This window comes from Drosophila gunungcola (assembly GCF_025200985.1).
Source record: "Drosophila gunungcola strain Sukarami chromosome 2R unlocalized genomic scaffold, Dgunungcola_SK_2 000012F, whole genome shotgun sequence".
Taxonomy (NCBI): Eukaryota; Metazoa; Arthropoda; class Insecta; order Diptera; family Drosophilidae; genus Drosophila; species Drosophila gunungcola.
The window spans coordinates 1,021,679-1,038,167 of record NW_026453170.1 but is presented as its reverse complement, the minus strand read 5'-3'; the positions used below and the strand labels follow the sequence as shown (position 1 = coordinate 1,038,167).

The 16,489-nt window shown below is 48.9% G+C and overlaps 2 protein-coding genes across 2 annotated transcripts; one reads left to right on the top strand and one right to left on the bottom strand.

The window, feature by feature from the left end:
- Positions 1-3,974: 3,974 nt before the first annotated feature.
- On the bottom strand, positions 3,975-10,451 carry LOC128255701 (bromodomain-containing protein homolog). Its single transcript, XM_052985400.1, has 4 exons — positions 9,051-10,451; positions 7,709-8,967; positions 7,380-7,651; positions 3,975-6,651 (listed from the first exon to the last, which is right to left on the bottom strand). Exons 1-4 carry the CDS (start codon positions 10,198-10,200, stop codon positions 4,995-4,997), a joined length of 4,338 nt encoding a protein of 1,445 aa, XP_052841360.1. The 5' UTR covers positions 10,201-10,451; the 3' UTR covers positions 3,975-4,994.
- A 1,991-nt stretch (positions 10,452-12,442) lies between these two features.
- LOC128255820 (inner centromere protein A) lies at positions 12,443-15,927 on the top strand. The gene is made up of 6 exons (XM_052985581.1): positions 12,443-12,663; positions 12,728-12,908; positions 12,974-14,009; positions 14,072-14,168; positions 14,800-15,466; positions 15,657-15,927. Exons 1-6 carry the CDS (start codon positions 12,595-12,597, stop codon positions 15,848-15,850), a joined length of 2,244 nt encoding a protein of 747 aa, XP_052841541.1. The 5' UTR covers positions 12,443-12,594; the 3' UTR covers positions 15,851-15,927.
- Positions 15,928-16,489: the final 562 nt, after the last annotated feature.

Here is a 16,489-nt window from a genome sequence, read left to right as displayed (position 1 = left end):
TAAAATTATTTGTTCTACTTTTTTCTGGGTGTAGTTGCTATTTTATACAACACAAAAAACGATGGTTAATGGTTATCTCAATAACTAAAAACATTTAATTTAAACTCTCAAAAGTGAAAATGAGAACCAAAGTGATATATGTATACAAGATTACACAGACATTACGTTAAGCATATGGTGGTCTGATCGCATCAGAACAGAAGCTTATCTTGCGACTGCTGATTATTTTCTTCGTGATGGTAATTTCCAGTCGGTAAATAGCCACTCATTGATCACATGCTGGCCCAGTTACCTGCTCCGTTTGGTAGATTTTCACAAGAAATCACCTTGGCAATTTTGGAGGTTTTCAAATTTCGCACTCTGAGGTAATGGCCATACTTCCGAAGTCACACGTAAGCCCTGTCAGAAGGGGGCCCCACTTTCCCGAGCTGATACATTTCATAATACACACATGGTGATTCGAGTCTTGTTGCCAGGCGCAATGGAGGCCTCTATTATAGAGATCTTTCTTGAACTGACCACAGTCACGTCGCCCGTGTGACGTAGATCCGATGAGATGATGAAGCTTCTAAGATGATAATGCCCGTGATCGTCAGTCGATCATATGAGAGCACAACGAGAACTTTTTCTTTTTTCGGGGGTAAAGATCTTGGCGGGTGCGTCAGGAGCAATTGATTCTTTAATGATTTTGTTGTCCGCTCGATTCGATATCAATGAATGGAAACGGAGGCACGTCCGCACTAATTAAAGCAGCTCAAAGTGCTTACGGCTGGCTAGCCACGTTGTTGCTTATCTTATCTGCCGCACAGAGCGATTTGCATGTGAAACTCCGCCTAATGTGAATCGGTGGCGGATACGCAATCTGCGAGCGCCGCATTTATCAGGTGTTAATAGGCCGTTGATTAGCGCGTCCCGGTGTTCATTAAGATGTCTGAACATGCTGGGCCAACCCATCACGCCACAAAAGTACACAGGGAACAAATTTTACTTTTTAAAAAAATTGATAACATAAGAGTCCCTTTTAATGTATGTATAATTCCACCAAAGAATATTGCTGTAGAAGTTTCATGTTTTCTGTGTTTTTTGTCTTATCTTATTCGTGAATTCGTTATATATTTTTTTCCTGTGTATCATCTTGCCTTAGGTACGATTCTCCCTGCTTTTCCGGATCAGCTGTCGCCAGATCTTTAGTGAGTCAACAAATTCCAAGATCTCAAACACAGCTGCTTGGCACCGAAAAGCGAAGCAAAAGTTTATGGCCAACAAACGCACTTGAACCTCAGATCCGCCGAAATTTCCTAAATACCAAAATTCCAATACTCCAATATCAAACTCGGCGGTGTCTCTTTTCACGGGTTATTCGGTGCACGCCGGGTAAATCACGTGCGAATAGCGGCGAGGAAATAACCCAAGACGTCATTTCGGCTTCGTGCACATTTAAATTAATTTAACAGCGAAAACTCAATAACAAGCGACGATTGGCCAACTGAATGAACTACGTTTTTGCTATTTCGGTGTTTCTTTTAATCACTTACCAGCGTCAGCAAAAAATGTTTTTCTCCCAAAGCAAATATTTTGACGGTTCACAAGAAGGTAATGTAAAAAAAAAAAAAATAAATGAAAAATAAATCCCCGATCAAAATTGCTGACCAGATTATGGAGACCAAAGTGTAGCTGAAGCTTAGTTTTTTGGCAAAGTTATTCCTCATTATAAAAAATGTAATGGCAACTATTCAATTCCTAAACGTTTTTAAACTATCATCCATTACTCGACAGCAAAATAAAACGCCATACATAAATCTGGAAAATACCCAATTAAAACATCCAATCTGGAGCAGGAAAGTTTTCCTCATAATTTGATGCGGCATTCGTTGTGGAACCAACATCAAGGCCATTTATTTTCAAACCCCGACATTCTTTTTTTAAACTTTGGCATCCGATTCGGAGCACCGTCTTTGACGTCACATGGCCCCTCATAAAGAAACGAGTTTTTGGGAACTTCCAGCGCGTTGAGTTCCGTTTGAAGGGGCAAATAGATAGTAATTATGCGCGTAATGAAAACATCAATTAGAGCGCCAACGCACAACGCAATGACCTACACCTGGGCAGAACGGATGGGGCAACCCGGTCCTCCAGTAGGTGACCTCCTCGAAGGTGGTGCTTCTTTCAAGCACCTGAAGTGGAATTCGCAGCACTGTCAAGGCGGTGTTAAAGTATTCCCAATTGACAATTGTCTGATAAATTAGTTAGGCTTACTTACGTTAATTAATTAACATACAACGCAAGCAGAGCAAATAAACTTAAAAATACTCTTAAGCATTGCATTTAAAATGAAATAGAAAAATCTGCCATCGGGCAGTGGCCAGGGGTCACTCGACAAACAACTAGGGGTAATTATGTGGGCACAAACAACAGTCGATAAACCTCAGACGCCGACTACCGGCAATAAATTTGCATTAATAATTGAGGCCAGCTGCTGGCGATTTTGGGCGTTCTATCATCTACAGTTAAATTGGAATTGAGTTGTTTAATAGCCCCTCGATTACCGCCAACGAACAGTAGCCCCGCCGACTGACGGCTTTAAGCCGGGCTTAGCACTTAGCTACAAACAACGTCGATGCTGTTTCTCAAGTCTAAGCACGTGAGAAATGCGTAGAAAATATTTCAAGATTTATTTTTGTTACGCGTTGCAATTGTCACGCAAACAACTTCATTTTTCATGAAATAAACACTTTGTTTATGTTTTGCTTTGACCGCCTGTTAAATCAGTTCGTTCAATCTAATGGTTTAATGTTTGCTTTTCAAATTAATTGGCCTAATCGTGTTTCTGGGCCGTGACTTGTGGTTTTTAAAGCTTTTAATTTTTTTTTTTTGGGCCTTAAACCTGTGGAGAGACGTTGAAAAGTTTTAATAATGGACAAATGAATATTGTCACTTTTTTTATGTGTAGGAACAAGGAACAAGTATGGTAAACTACCAGTGAAAATTCTTTAACCGGTGTAAAATACGAAAGATAACATTACGCAAATATTTGCACCACAAAAATTTTAAAATTACTACTGTTACACTAAAATAAGTACGGTTTTTTTTAAAGCTATCAATAACCGCTTGGAAATTTTAAATGCAAGACTTGTATAGTTTCCTTACAACAATTTGCAGTAAGCAACACCACAACTGAATAGATGAACACAGTGCTCCAACAAACTATATGTAATCATTTTTGTGGTAAAGTCAACTGTTAGCAAAGTAATCGCTTATTATTTTGACTACAAACTTTTGCTGGAATATAAAAAAATTGTTTTAATTGTATGACGGATTAAAAAAATAAATAATTGTAGCCAATTAAAAAGAAAACTATATTGAAAAAATGTAAAAAAAAAATAAAAATTTCAAAATCTTATAAATAAAATTACTGGTGTTGTTTTTACTTGAATATACAAAAAATGTTTTAATTGTATGACGGATTAAAAAATAAATAATTGTAGCAAATTAAAAAGAAAACTATATTTGAAAAATGTTAATAAATAAAAATTACAAACTCTTATAGATAAAGGTATTGGTGTTGGACATAGGACATAAAAACAAATCACAGTGGACTGATTAATATACTTGTAGACTGCAATTATTTCACAATATCTAAGAAAGTCTTGAAATGAATCCGCGTTGATGAAAGCGAAAGTCAATTACCGAGAGCAAGTGAATCACGTGTCATGCGCCGAGGCTAAAACTGCACTGCCGAAAACTGTAAAACAAAACATCCGTCCGGCGATAATTGATGTGGGGTGAATATGACACTGTTAAGAGCAGCCCTCGGAGGCCGGTGAATGACCTGGGGATAATCAAAGTAAATATAAGTCAATTCCTGCCGAACCTCACTGACGCACTTTTGGTGAAAATTGTGAAATGAGGCCGCTAAAACTGTGGGCCGGCACCAGTTGCCGTAAAACTGTAAATTGGAACGCATGTCACAGAGCTTTGTTTAAAACATTTATTTTTCTGCATTTAATTTACCATTAGATTTAAACAATATTCAATCTTGTTAAGGGCAAAGGTGGTGGTGTCGGGCTGAGTTTGGGGTGGGGGGTGGTTGGTTTAGGGGTTCGGGGAATTGGAGCCAACTACTTCAATACTTAATTGTCTACGCTTTCCACTTAGGCATACGAAAGTTTTGCATTAATTACACACAGTAATTATAATAATAATAATCCTCATCTTTTTAATACATCATAATAATCAAATATATTATTTGTTCAAATGGAAATCAAGACGTACACTATATGCATATAGAGATATATCGATTTATGTAGAGACTCACGCGCACACACACACACATATCTATACAATTTGTAATGCTATTTGTAAATGTTTATAATCGTCTTCTATCCTCTATCATCTATCCTCTATCGGTTACCGGTTAAGTTTTTACACGACTTTTAACTTGAGGCGCCTGCTGGCTTTGTTTTTGTGGTTCTGTGTTAGTATTGTTGTTGTTTTTGGGCTTAACTGTAGGATGGCTTAAAACTATTTAACTTAAACATTGATTTGATTTCGCGTGAATCGTCTTGAGGTTATAAATTCCATGTTGTTGTGATTCGAACCGATCGTGGGATCTGCTTAACATTTCATAATCGCACTCACAAAAGCCAAATAATGTACAAAAATAGGATCCTCCAACGAATTCGCTAACGGTGTGATTACAAAAACTGTACATAATGGTATAGGGGCTGGGCAACAAACGTAAATCAAAGACACTTGCAGTGCAAATTGGATATTCGCCAACGAAATACTCTAATGGAGGGCCTTGTTCAACTTCGTCATCTTCGAGTATCGAGTATCGAGCATAGAGCATCGAGTATCGAGCATCGGGCATCGAGTATCGGGTAACAACAAACGAGATATAAAAATACGAGCAATCCCCTGGGCGGGAGCAGGAGCTAACTACATGGCTAGAGCTTTTCGAGAGGTGCCTACAGATGCAGTCGGGCCATCAGCTTTCACATGATCGGGTCGGGGCCTTGGCCCTCCAAGTCGGAGACCTGGCTCTGGTAGTGGAGCGCGTCCTGGTACGCCTTCTTCACAGCCTTCCGCTCCGCCGGCTTGCGCGACTCCACCAGCTTCTGCTGGTCCAGCTGCTTGTCGATCCCGAGGATGTCCAGCTTGTTGGCCGGCAGCCACTGCCAGGTGCGCTTCACGTCGAAGAAGAGCACCAGGAACACGATCTCGTCCAGGCAGTTCTTGCGCAGCGCCAGGACGTCGGTGGGCGGGGCGGGCAGCGGCACTCCGTTGTAGACGAACCCCTTGGGCGTCTTGGGGTCGAGGATGAGGGCAGGGTACCAGGGGTAGCCGCGGCACTTGGCCCACACCAGCTGCAGCGGCTCCAGCGTCGGCTTCTGGCCGGCCGAGTGGTGGTTGTGCCGCTCCGAGGAGACGCCCTCCTCGCCATGCTTGCTGCGATTGTTGTTCGTGGCCATGCTGCTGGCCACCGCCGTGGTGTTCCGCCTCGCCTTGATGCTGTTCACCAGCGGCGAGGCGTTGGGCGTGGCAGAGCGCAGCTTTCCCGCCCGCCGGAGCAGAGGCGGGGGCGTGGCCGTCGAACTGGTGGACTCGCTGAGGTTGCTGCGCCGCTTGCCGCGTCCGCGGGACGCCGCCAAAGAGGCGGCCCGTGCCATCGTCGTCGGTGTGGGTGTGCCACGCGGGCCCAGCTTTAGCGTCTTGTTCTGCCGCATACTCAGCGGCCGCTCCTCGTCCTCGTCGTCGTCGCTGGAGCTGCCTCCACTCCCCTCGCTGCTGCTGCTGATGGCCATGTTGCCGTTGTTGCCCGGCCCGTGGTTGAGACTCGCGTGCTGCAGGTCCATGGCGTCCGTGGTGCCCTCCTGCGACGTCGACTCCCTGCCCTCGCTGCGACTCCTGCCGCCGTCTCCGTCCGCATCCCCGTCCGCATCGCCGTCGCCGTCGCTCGCCTCGTCGCTGTCGAAGTCGGAGCAGCTGCCCGACATGCTGAAGTCGGAGCAGCTGCTGCACGGACTGCTCGACTGCGAGGGTGCCTCGTCGCTGTCGCTCACGTCGCGCTGGTTGTTGGCCCGATACACCCGGAAGCTGTCCGGAATGCGCTCGAAGGGCAGCGGGTCCGGCATGGGCAGCGCCTGACTGACGGCCACCGCCGGATTGGGCGACTTCTTTGGTGACATGGAGGCGCTGTGCCTCGCCTCCGGCAGCCGGCGATACCGACCCGGCCTCTTGGGCGACTTGACGCCCAGGCCCGCACTCAGCTTGCTGTTCATGGCGATGGCCGTGGAGGCCAAGCTGGCGTGGCCGGGAGCGGCTCCGGCCGACGACGACACTCCCGATGCTGCTCCCGACTCAGGCGCTCCACCGCCCCCGCCGCCGGCCACGCCCCCGCCACCGCTGCTGTTCTGCGTCAACGCAAAGCCGGAGGAGACCGTGGGCGGAGCAGTGGCCAGGACGTGGTTCGGCGTGCCCGTGGCACTTGAGGCGGCTGTGGCTGCCGTGGGGGCAGACGACGAGCTGCCGCTGGTGGACTGGGTGTTGGACGACTGCGAATTGTGGTGCTCCTCCTTCACAGGCGTTGTCAGTGGTTCCGAGGGTCGCTTCAGGGCAGCCTGGGACTTTCGCGTCAGCAATATGGCCGTTCTGGAAAGGGGATAGTCGTGTAAGTGTTTCGGAGCAACAGCATTATTTCAAACCTAAGGCTTTAATTTTACTAAAATTAGCTGCCATAGGAACAATCTAACAATTCAGCTGAAAATCATTATAGCTTCACTGTTTACAATCATATACGAATAAAAATCGAATTATAGTTATATTATAGAATATGTATTTGTTGCAATAGCTGCAAGGGTATAAAGACGTTGGCTTTATTTTCGTTGAATAAGAAATTAAATAACGCGATGAAGCTATCTTCGGCAATCAAAGGTTTAATTATCCTTGCAGTCAAGGAATGAATTCGAAATGATAAAAAAATATATTTCTGTAAAAGCAACTAAATTACACAGCTATTCTACATAGTCCTCCGATGGGCAAGATTTTTTATATGTACCTATATATGTGGCAGTTTCAGAAAATAGTCAATCGACTTTGATCACTTTAAGCCTCGTTTAATGCAAAAACCACCGAATTACATTCAAATAAAACAAAACAGAGAAAAGGAAACATCTTGACCCGATTTTTTTTTAATTTAGAAAGTTTCAAATTAACAGCTTTTAAACTGAGTCCGCAAACGGACATGGCTATAATAACTCGATTAGTCATTGCTGATCAAAAATATATATAATACACTTTTGAATAAAATTATATTACGCTCTGCAAAAGTATACAAGCGGTAGGGCCTGAATCCAAAACATCGCGTAATTAAAACTTACCTCCGATTGATGCCAACGGGAGAGCTACTGTTGTTGAGACTCTTGATTGGACTGCAGGGCGGAGTTTGCGTGGAGTTGAGCAAGTCTTTGGACCCGTTGTCCTCGCCCATCGAATCCTCGTCAGAGTCCTCCTCCTCATCCTCGTCGTCGTTGGCCAGTGCCATGTCAACCGCACTGCTGTTCAACCGTTTGCGCGTTCGTTTTTTCGAAGGCGAAGCACCCGCGGCATCCTCTTCTTCGCTTTGGGATTGGGTTGCGTGTGAGGAGTAGCGCTGAGGAAAGGGGGTACAAATTAGTTTAGAGGCGGGGGAATCGAGTTCAACACTCACTGCTGCGAATCTCGCCTTCTGCAGACTCTTGCGCATCCGCGTAATCTCCAGCCGGATCTGCTTGATCTTCTTGGTGCGATAGCCTGGGTTCTTGAGCACCTGCGACTTGTCGGCGAGGATGAGCAGCTTCTGGACGATGTCTTCGCTGGCCGGCGCCGCCAGCAGCAAGCGCAGCTCGTGCTCCACCTCCGCTTCCACGTGGTCGACGTGGGAGCGTTGCGATCGCTCCAGCAGCCCATCCCGCTGCATCTCCTTTCGCAGCTGGACAAATAGCGGCGCCGCCTGGTCGCGCATCCGGATGCCGGCGCGGTAGAACACCGTGTCCTTGTTGTTGTACGCCAGGCAGTTCTGGATCATCAGATCGAAGTCGGCCTCCAGCTGTTCCAGCGAGGTGTACTGGCACTCCTTCAGGCGCGTCCGCATCGTGCCCAGGTCCATGGGCTGCTTCACAATGTCCGTGTAGTCGGGCACCTCGCTGGTGTCCACCGGCTCGCGGAAGATCTCCATGCTGTCGCGCGCCTCCAGCGCGTCGAGCAGCTTCGACAGCGCCGCCTCCAGCGGATTGAGCTGCAGCATGACCACCTCCTCGGAGATCCGCACGAAGGCCACCTTCAGCTTCTCCCGCTTGCGCACCAGCTCGCACAGCAGGCGCGCCCGCTCCAGGTCCTGGCGCAGGCACTGCCAGTACTTGAGCTGCCGGTACAGCTCGCCCGTGTCCGGCGACCCTTCGATGCCGTTGCGCTGGATCACGCCGTGGTTGTTGCCCTGGCTCTGGAGGCGGCGCAGCAAGGGCACACCGTTGCGGTAGTGCCGCTTGAGCGTCCAGTAGGCGATGATGCGGTCGAGGAACTCCTTCTTGCGCTGCATCGTCACCATGGTGGCGATCTCCTGCACACGGTCCGGCGGAATAGTGGGGATCAGCACCACGGGCGCCGTGGAGCGCTTCTTGGCCAGGGCCTTGCGCGCCTCCCGCATCTTGTGCCGCGTGTCCTCGAAGTCCGGCACGTTCATCTTCAGCTTGGCGTCCGCCGGCGTGTGGGCGTGGCAGTAGGCGAACTTCTGGACGTGCATGGACGAGTCGTTGTGGCCGTCCTTGACCGTGTCCATGGTCATGTAGAGGCCCGCCTGCTGGGCGCAGGTGACGTGGAAGGCGGCGTAGCAGCTGTTCCGGTGGCACTGAATGCAGGCTCCCAGGCCCTTCTCCTTGCAGACGTAGCAGGTGAGTCGCCAGCGGGCAGGGGGAATGGTCTCGATTGAATCTAGCGGAGGAACGGAAATGAAGTGGAATCATTAGTGGATTGCCAATGGATTGGGGGATTGGGGGAGCGAAAAAAGTACGCACCTATGGGTTCCAGGAAGACGGTGTTGGCGAACCGCACCTCCGGTATCCACAGCGCACACACCACGTGCGCCCACTGGCCGTGGTCCGTCTGCTTGAAGGCTCCGCCGGCATTGGGACAGAGGACGCAGTTGACGGGCTTGCTGGGCGACTGCAGGCAGCGCCGGCACAGCCACTGGCCCTCCGGGATGTAGGGCACCCCGTAGCAGTCCTGGTGCACCGCCAGGTTGCACATGTCGCAGAAGAGTATCACGTTGGTGTTCTGGCACTCGCCGTCCAGACAAATGCAGCACACGGCGTCGTCGTCGACCTCCACGCCCGTGGGCGTGCCGTTGGCCGCCGCCTGGAAGTGCGACTCCTTCTCCAGCCGGTCCATCAGCAGCTCCATGGTGTCGATGCCCACGGCGTTCAGGCCCATCCGCTGGCGCTCCTCGTTCATGTGCTCCAGCCAGGCGGAGTCCTCCTCGTCCACGTCGTACTCCACCTCGCCGTCCAGCTCCTCCAGCGACTTCTCGATGAAGCGGTAGTAGGCCAGGGGCCGCGGCGGAGCGTCAGGCACTCGGTAGTCCGGAATCTCGGCCACCCTGGCCACTGGCACCTGGACGCGCGCCCACGGCGCATTCTCCTCCAGCGGCGGAGCGTCGGCGTTCAGGATGCACCCCCTGGTCACTAGGGCGGCAAACTCCTCGTCCTCCACGAGCGGCAGGGCGTCGTCGATGCCCAGGCGCACGCTCTTGCCGTCCAGGTTGAACGTCACCGTGGCCTCCTCCTCGTTGTAGGCCACCAGGGACTCGGGATTGGCGTACTGCCGGACGGTTCCTCCGCCCGCCCCAGTGGTCGCGCCGCCCATACCGGCCGAGGAGCAGCCGTTCCTGGCTTCCGAGCCAGCTGCTCCGGGCGTAGGGTGCTCCTTGAGCGGACGAGGCGTCGAGTGGTGGCCGCCGGAGCGGGAGCGCGCCTTCTTGCGGCTGGGAGTCAGCACGGGCGTGAGCGGCTGCGGGTTGTCATGGTCGTACTTCATCAGATGGTACTGCAGGCCCATGATGGTCTTGTAGCTGCGGTCGCATCCGCGGACGGGACAGGCGAACGGCGGCTGGGACTGCTGGCTCTTCACGCCCTTGCAGTACTCCACTGCGTCGAAGTCGAGGCCCATGGTCTGATCTGCGGCGCGATCTGGGGATCTGCTGCAGCTGGCTTCTCGGGGATTGGCGGTTCGCGGGTCGCGGATCGCAGATCGCGGATCGCGGGCACTGTGTCTACTCCGCGGCACGGGTGCGCATACGTATGTGCATCTCACGGTGGTCGTCGCAGAGCGCGCGGTTTTGGCTGTCCACCGTTCCTGGTCGATTTTCGTTGGCTTGTTGCAAATTTTTTAACAAATGTGCTGGCGATGGGCAATCTGGTCAGCTCGCCATGGCGATACTATCGGCGGCGGGGATTGTGCAGCACTGGAGGGGTGGCTAATCAAAATACACCAAGTTTGGCTTGAAATAAATTATTAAACAAATTAAATTAATTCATTTTGCTCAAATCATTTGTGTTCGGGTTTTAAAACATCAATCTTTTTAAGTTTTTCACTGAAATTCGTATATTGGTGAGCTTTGCAACACTGTTTGATAGAGATGGTACTAGCAGGAACCAGTCGGAACTGGTTCAATTTAATTATAATTTTCCAACTTTAAAATGCAAGAAAACGTATTTTTATCAGTTAAAATTATCTATTGATTATTCTAATTTCTTATACAATACATTCCCTTCTTTTGTTACCCTTTAAAACCACCTTTGGTTATGTTTTTCATTTTGCGCGGGAACTTTCTCGCCCGCTCAGTGTTGGCAAGCGGTGGCAGAAATGCTCCTTACAGCACCATTCGCCCTATTAACCTCTAACAGCAAAACAAGAAGCCCCTGTTAACAGTAGAGGCGAGAAACATGTTTCACACTGGCGGCTTTTCTGCTTCAGCGACCAAATTCCGCTTCTGTGGCTGTATTCCTTCCATAAAGGTGCTAGAAAGAGATGGAAAAAAGTCAACACAACTCGCTGTTGAGAGTAGTAAGCTATAAATTCGGTTGTGATTCAGTATACGTTACGAATTTAGATGATTTTTACTTGGCTATTTTTAATTTTTTCAAAATGGAGATTCGTTTTAAAAGGAAATGCCTTCAAAAGTAGTTGAATTAACAAATGCCAATTCGATAATTTGAAAGAATATGAAGGTATTGACTTCCACTTGACCTGCGGGGCAAAAAGCTGCACGACCTTCAGTTAGTGCGGAAAAACACTCATATTTATAGGCAAATCCAGCAGAAATTAGAGGATCGGGTGTTCACCATTTCATCCATCATGGGCTAGGCTAACAACAGTGGATGAACCATTAGCAGAGGAAAATCTTTCCACTTGCGAATGTCAAAATTGTATTTAGCTTTGCGTTATTATTCATTTTGTTGACGGAAAAATGGAATTTTTGAAATAACATATTGCAACATTTTGTTATAATAATCATTTTTGCCTCTCTAATGCAGTTCCCAGCGGTAAAAATTGCCATTATGAAATCGATTACGAATGCATTATTTTACCTTCAGTAATGAGGAAAGAATTCTAAATAATAAAACAATCAAATATATGAACTTCGTAATACATTTTGAAAATGCTCTAGTCACCCAAGCCCTGATACTAATCAAACTTGATTACGTATTACCCATATCTGGTTGGTCCGCATACATAAGGACGTTCCAGGCACCATACCACACAGCCTAAACGCTTTCCCACCATCTCCAATCAAATGTATTTTAGCTGAAGCTGGGCTCTCTCTATCTCAGACAGAATTTTGGAATCCACATATAAAGTTATGCCAAAATTAAAACACACAAACAACAGGATTCTCCGAATTCTCTAATTGCTGAAATCAATAATAACACACTAAATAAAATCATCTATCCGCCGAGTCGCTGCATTTGCAAAGGACTTAATATTGCACTTAAAACAATCACCTACTGAAAGACATGCCTATAGAGATAGAAAATGGCTGTTTACAGACGGACCCATTTTGTGTGATATTTTCTTATGATTTTAGGCGTTTTTTGCCTAGCAGCAAATCGCGGATGATTGGCTGACGATTTGGTCATGATTTGCTTTGCTGATGAATTCCTATGACATGCACATGCTAAAATCATCACTATTTTGTATCATCATCACTATCACTATTTTATCAGCAGTGAATTTTTTTGGCGATAAATCATCAGTAAAAAGGTGAGCAACGATATTTACAAAATGTTTGGTTTGAATTCAAAAATTTAAACTGAAACGGCTAGAAACGGTTTAAAACGGGTTAAAGCGGTTCAAAATCGATAAAAGATAAAAGGAAAACAAATCGACCCGAACCGAAAAAGTATTGCACATCTCTACCGATGACATCGGCGTTGTCATCGATGTTTGTCCACCTTTACATGCTGACGCGCGTCTCCATTGCCGCCATTTGAAAAAAACGAAGAGTTTGGAGGAATCCAATCAAATCCAACCCGGATTTTGCAATTAGATACAGTCGCTGGAATGGAGGACATCTTGGGCGTGCTGGGATCGCTTTCGGAGCTGCGGCGCGAGCTGGAGGTGCTGCGCAAGGTAAGGCCAGGATCAAAAGCCGAGATTCCCGCACACTCAACATGGCGTCCTTTGTTTTTCGCAGGCCCACTTCGAGGAGCTGGACACCCTCTTCTACGGCAGCACGAATCCGAGCTCGGAGGCCAAGTCGGCGGACAGTGCGCCGGCGTCCAGGGGCCAGGGGAACTTGTCGGTGACTCCGCAGCAAACGAAGAAGCGGCCCAAGCGCCTGAGCTCTTTGGCCGAGGATGAGGATGACTCCGAAGGTGAGTATCTCTGCCCATAGGGGAATCTTCCGTGCTAGTGCCCAGATAACGATCCCTATCTGCAGCTCCGGACACCACGGCTCGCCCGAGCGTGCGGGTAAGCAATTCCCAGCTGCTGGCCATCGCTGAGGGCGACCTCAATTCCACGGCGTCGCTGATGCCGCCTCCACCCGTGCCCGCAACGGCAGACACCACCCTCAACTCCGGCCGGCCACAGCGCGCCGCCAAGCTGAAGTCCGAGAAGCTGCTCAAGGAGCCCTCGCTCAGCCGCAAAATGCGCCGGCCCAGCAACGAGGAGACTGTCAAGGTCAAGGTGGAGAGCGAGCAGCGTGCCTCGCAGTTCAACAGCTCCTCCAGTGGGCGGGTTGCCCAGGAGAAGGAGCAGCTGAAGCTGGATTCGGATCCGGAGCTAGCCACCCCAGCAGCAGCGGAGGAGGAGAAACCCCAGGTGGAGGCTTCTGAGGACGCCAACACCACAAAGACATTGCGCGTGAAGGTCAAGCGCGAGAAACTTAGCAGCGAAGGACTGCCTGCTCCAGATATAACCACCGCCTCCTCCGTGACGTTGGAGGTCGTACGGCCGGACGATACTGTGGCCAGCAACACAACGACCAACAACACAACTACCAACACGGAAGTCGTCAAGAAGGTCCGCAAGAAGAAGAACGTGGAGAACCACCGGCCTATCAAGGTGGAGCGCTTCAGCGACATAGGCAAGAACTCCCCAGTGTCGTCGCGCACACGCAAGGGAAGCACCGAGTCGCGACCAAACCGGGAACACTCCATCTACAAGGACGCCCTTGAGGGCCCGCCCATTGCAGAGCAATCAGTGGCTGCAGCTGCTCCAGTTGCTGCCAACGAGACGGTTACCATGTCCAACGCCACCATGGTGCTGGGTCCAGCACCCACAGGCGACAGTCCCTTGGCACCGGCTTCCGATGTCACCTTCGAGGTGCACTCCGGCGACAAGAAGGCGCCGCCGCCCAAGCAGGACAGCCTGCTCACGGAGGACGAGTCGGTGGAGGAGAAGCTGCCGCCGACAAAGGTGCTATCGAACATCAAGGCCATCAAGCTGCCAACTCGCACCCACGAGCTCTTCAAGTGAGTAGCCCCAGGGCCACCATGTGTTATCCTTGGCTAAAGTACCTTTGTTTTTCCGGCAGCCCACTTCTGCAGAGTCCCGTGAAGCTCCGCGTGGAGGCTTTTGAAAATGCGGCCCAAGCGCAGTCTAATTTGCGTCCCAAACGAGGCAAAGATGCGGTAAGTACCCTAATAAAGTATGGCCACGGTTTCCTGATTTAATTAGTATCGTATTTATAAAATCTCCAATCTGAACAAACTTCTCACTTGATAATATGCATAATTTTAAATCTTTGCAAGTCAGTCGACAAAGCCATTTCCGTCCGTCCGTTTCTATGCAAGCTAGTCGTTCAATTTTAAAACTATCTGGATGAAACTAATCCGAGATATTATTTTAGTGCTTTTTGGTTTTAATTTTTTTAACTTAAGAAAAAAACGGAATAATTAATAAGAAAATATGAAAGCCTGAATAGCTTATACGCATATAGCTCGAGATATAAATAATTTTTACGATTTAAAAAATAAATCTCCAATGCGGCAAAAATTATAAATAATTAATGCAACTAATAGAACATAAGAATTTTAGACAGTTAGCTTACCGATCTTTCAGATCCTTGTTTCTTTTTTGTCTTAATGTGTTTTAATTTAATACATTTTTAAACCTTTAACAAGCTTTGTTTATCAAAAAATCCTTAATTAGATTTTGAAACCACAACGTTGACATAATTTAATGAAGGAAGCTAAAGATATGACTTGGACTTTTCTTTCCTATTTTTGAACATCAACCTAATCGGTTTTTCCTCCTCTCCAGTTGGGCACGCCGGGATCCAATAACACTCCCAAGATTGGCAAGCTTCCCGCTCCGACTGTGGGGCGCTTCTTCACGCCAACTCAGACGGCCAGCACAATGCCGTTGAGCTCGGCGCAGCCCAAGAAGGTGTCGGCTAGCGCCTCCAAGGCCACTGCCCTGATGAAGACGGCCACGGGGACGAACCTGAAGTCCGCCAACTCGACGTCCACCAAGACGCTGTCGCGCGAGAACAGCGGCGACGACTTCCGCAAGGGACTGCACAACCTGGCCGAGGAGCGCAAGAAGCTGCGCGAGCAGAAACACCAGCAGGCCGCCCAGCAGCGCGAGGCCAAGGATCGGGAGCGGGCCGAGCGCATGGCCAAGTTGGCCGCCGACCGCGCCAAGAAGCAGGAGGAGCGAAAGCGCCTGGAGGAGCGCAAGCGCCAGGAGATGGAGGAGATGCAGCGCAAGATGCGCCAGCAGGAGGAGGCCGAGGCACTCAAGAAGGCCAAGCTCAAGGAGCTGGAGCAGCAGAAGCTGCAGCAGCTGACCGGCGCCAAGCCCAAGAAGATGCTTCCGCCGCCGCCGAAGACCAAGTACACCTGGGAGATGCTGCACGAGGACGACTCCACCGACGACGAGGGCAAGGTCACACATAAGCGCCCCCCTGCACCCTCCTGGAGCCGAAGTAAGTTTTCCAAATCAAAAAACATAGCTTGGGTTGGACCAGTTCCTTGATAAACTTTATATATTTTATTATAGGCAATTTGATCCGATTCACTTTGATTTTAAAAATTTAGAAAAATATTTTTTGAGCTATGGTTATCCTTGAAAATGAAATGAGTTGTTGTTGAAACCTATTATCCGTTTTATTGCAGGCCATGTGAGAGGGGAGGCGATCGCAATGCAGAGCCATTGCCCCACCGACATCATCGACAGTTTCTTCTCGGTGGTGCCCACCACGCCGGACCTGAAGCAGATATTCCCGAACATCGATCCCAGCCAGCTGAAGCGCAACTCCAGCGTGCTGTGGTCGACGCCGCCGCGCTACTCGGAGCTGCCGAAATACTAGCCACGTAGTCCTGTTCTCTTTACCCGTAAATGCACATGTTTATGATCGAATGAATAAAGATAATTGTGAAAACTAAAGCGGAGTACCGCTGCCCGATTCACTGCGACTCTGACACTAATACCCAGGTGCTTAAGAACTATTAAAGCCGCCATCGTGCTCAATCAATGGTTCGCTGGTGGCTGTGGTGGCTGCTTGCCGATTCCATTAGCACAGCTGCCCAACAATGGAGACGTTGATTCGTGAAAAGTGTGAAAACGCAGAGGGTGGAAAGACAACAACAACAAAATAAAAGAAAACCAGCCCGGCAGACACAATTTCACTGGTCATGGGGTATGGTTTTGTGGTATGATGAGCAGCAGATCGAACAGACTGCCTCGATTCGGTTCTCTTTCATCACTTTTTCCCATTGCTGAGCTCAGTTTTCCTCCGAGCCATTCTCATTTTCAATTGAAAGCCGAAATCAGCGGAATCAGTCTTGCCGATTTGCATAGTAATGGCCGCTGATTGGAGCAAGCTCCGCCTGGAAGTCGCCTTCGCTCGGCCTAGGACTGGCTGGCACAATCTCAAGCCGCGATCGAACTAAGGAGCGAATGTTCGCCAAATTGCCACTTTCAATTGTTATTGTTTCCGTTCAAACGG

What these genes read in the sequence shown, in the direction of transcription:
- LOC128255701 (XM_052985400.1), bottom strand. Translation starts at nt 10,200, where the DNA reads ATGGGCCTCGACTTCGACGCAGTGGAGTACTGCAAGGGCGTGAAGAGC. An exon ending in CGTCTTCCTGGAACCCATAG is followed by an intron (nt 8,968 to 9,050) that starts GTGCGTACTTTT and finishes TTCCTCCGCTAG; the next exon opens with ATTCAATCGAGACCATTCCC. An exon ending in CCCGTTGGCATCAATCGGAG is followed by an intron (nt 6,652 to 7,379) that starts GTAAGTTTTAAT and finishes TCCCCTTTCCAG; the next exon opens with AACGGCCATATTGCTGACGC.
- LOC128255820 (XM_052985581.1), top strand. Translation starts at nt 12,595, where the DNA reads ATGGAGGACATCTTGGGCGTGCTGGGATCGCTTTCGGAGCTGCGGCGC. An exon ending in AGCTGGAGGTGCTGCGCAAG is followed by an intron (nt 12,664 to 12,727) that starts GTAAGGCCAGGA and finishes TGTTTTTCGCAG; the next exon opens with GCCCACTTCGAGGAGCTGGA. An exon ending in CGCACCCACGAGCTCTTCAA is followed by an intron (nt 14,010 to 14,071) that starts GTGAGTAGCCCC and finishes TTTTTCCGGCAG; the next exon opens with CCCACTTCTGCAGAGTCCCG.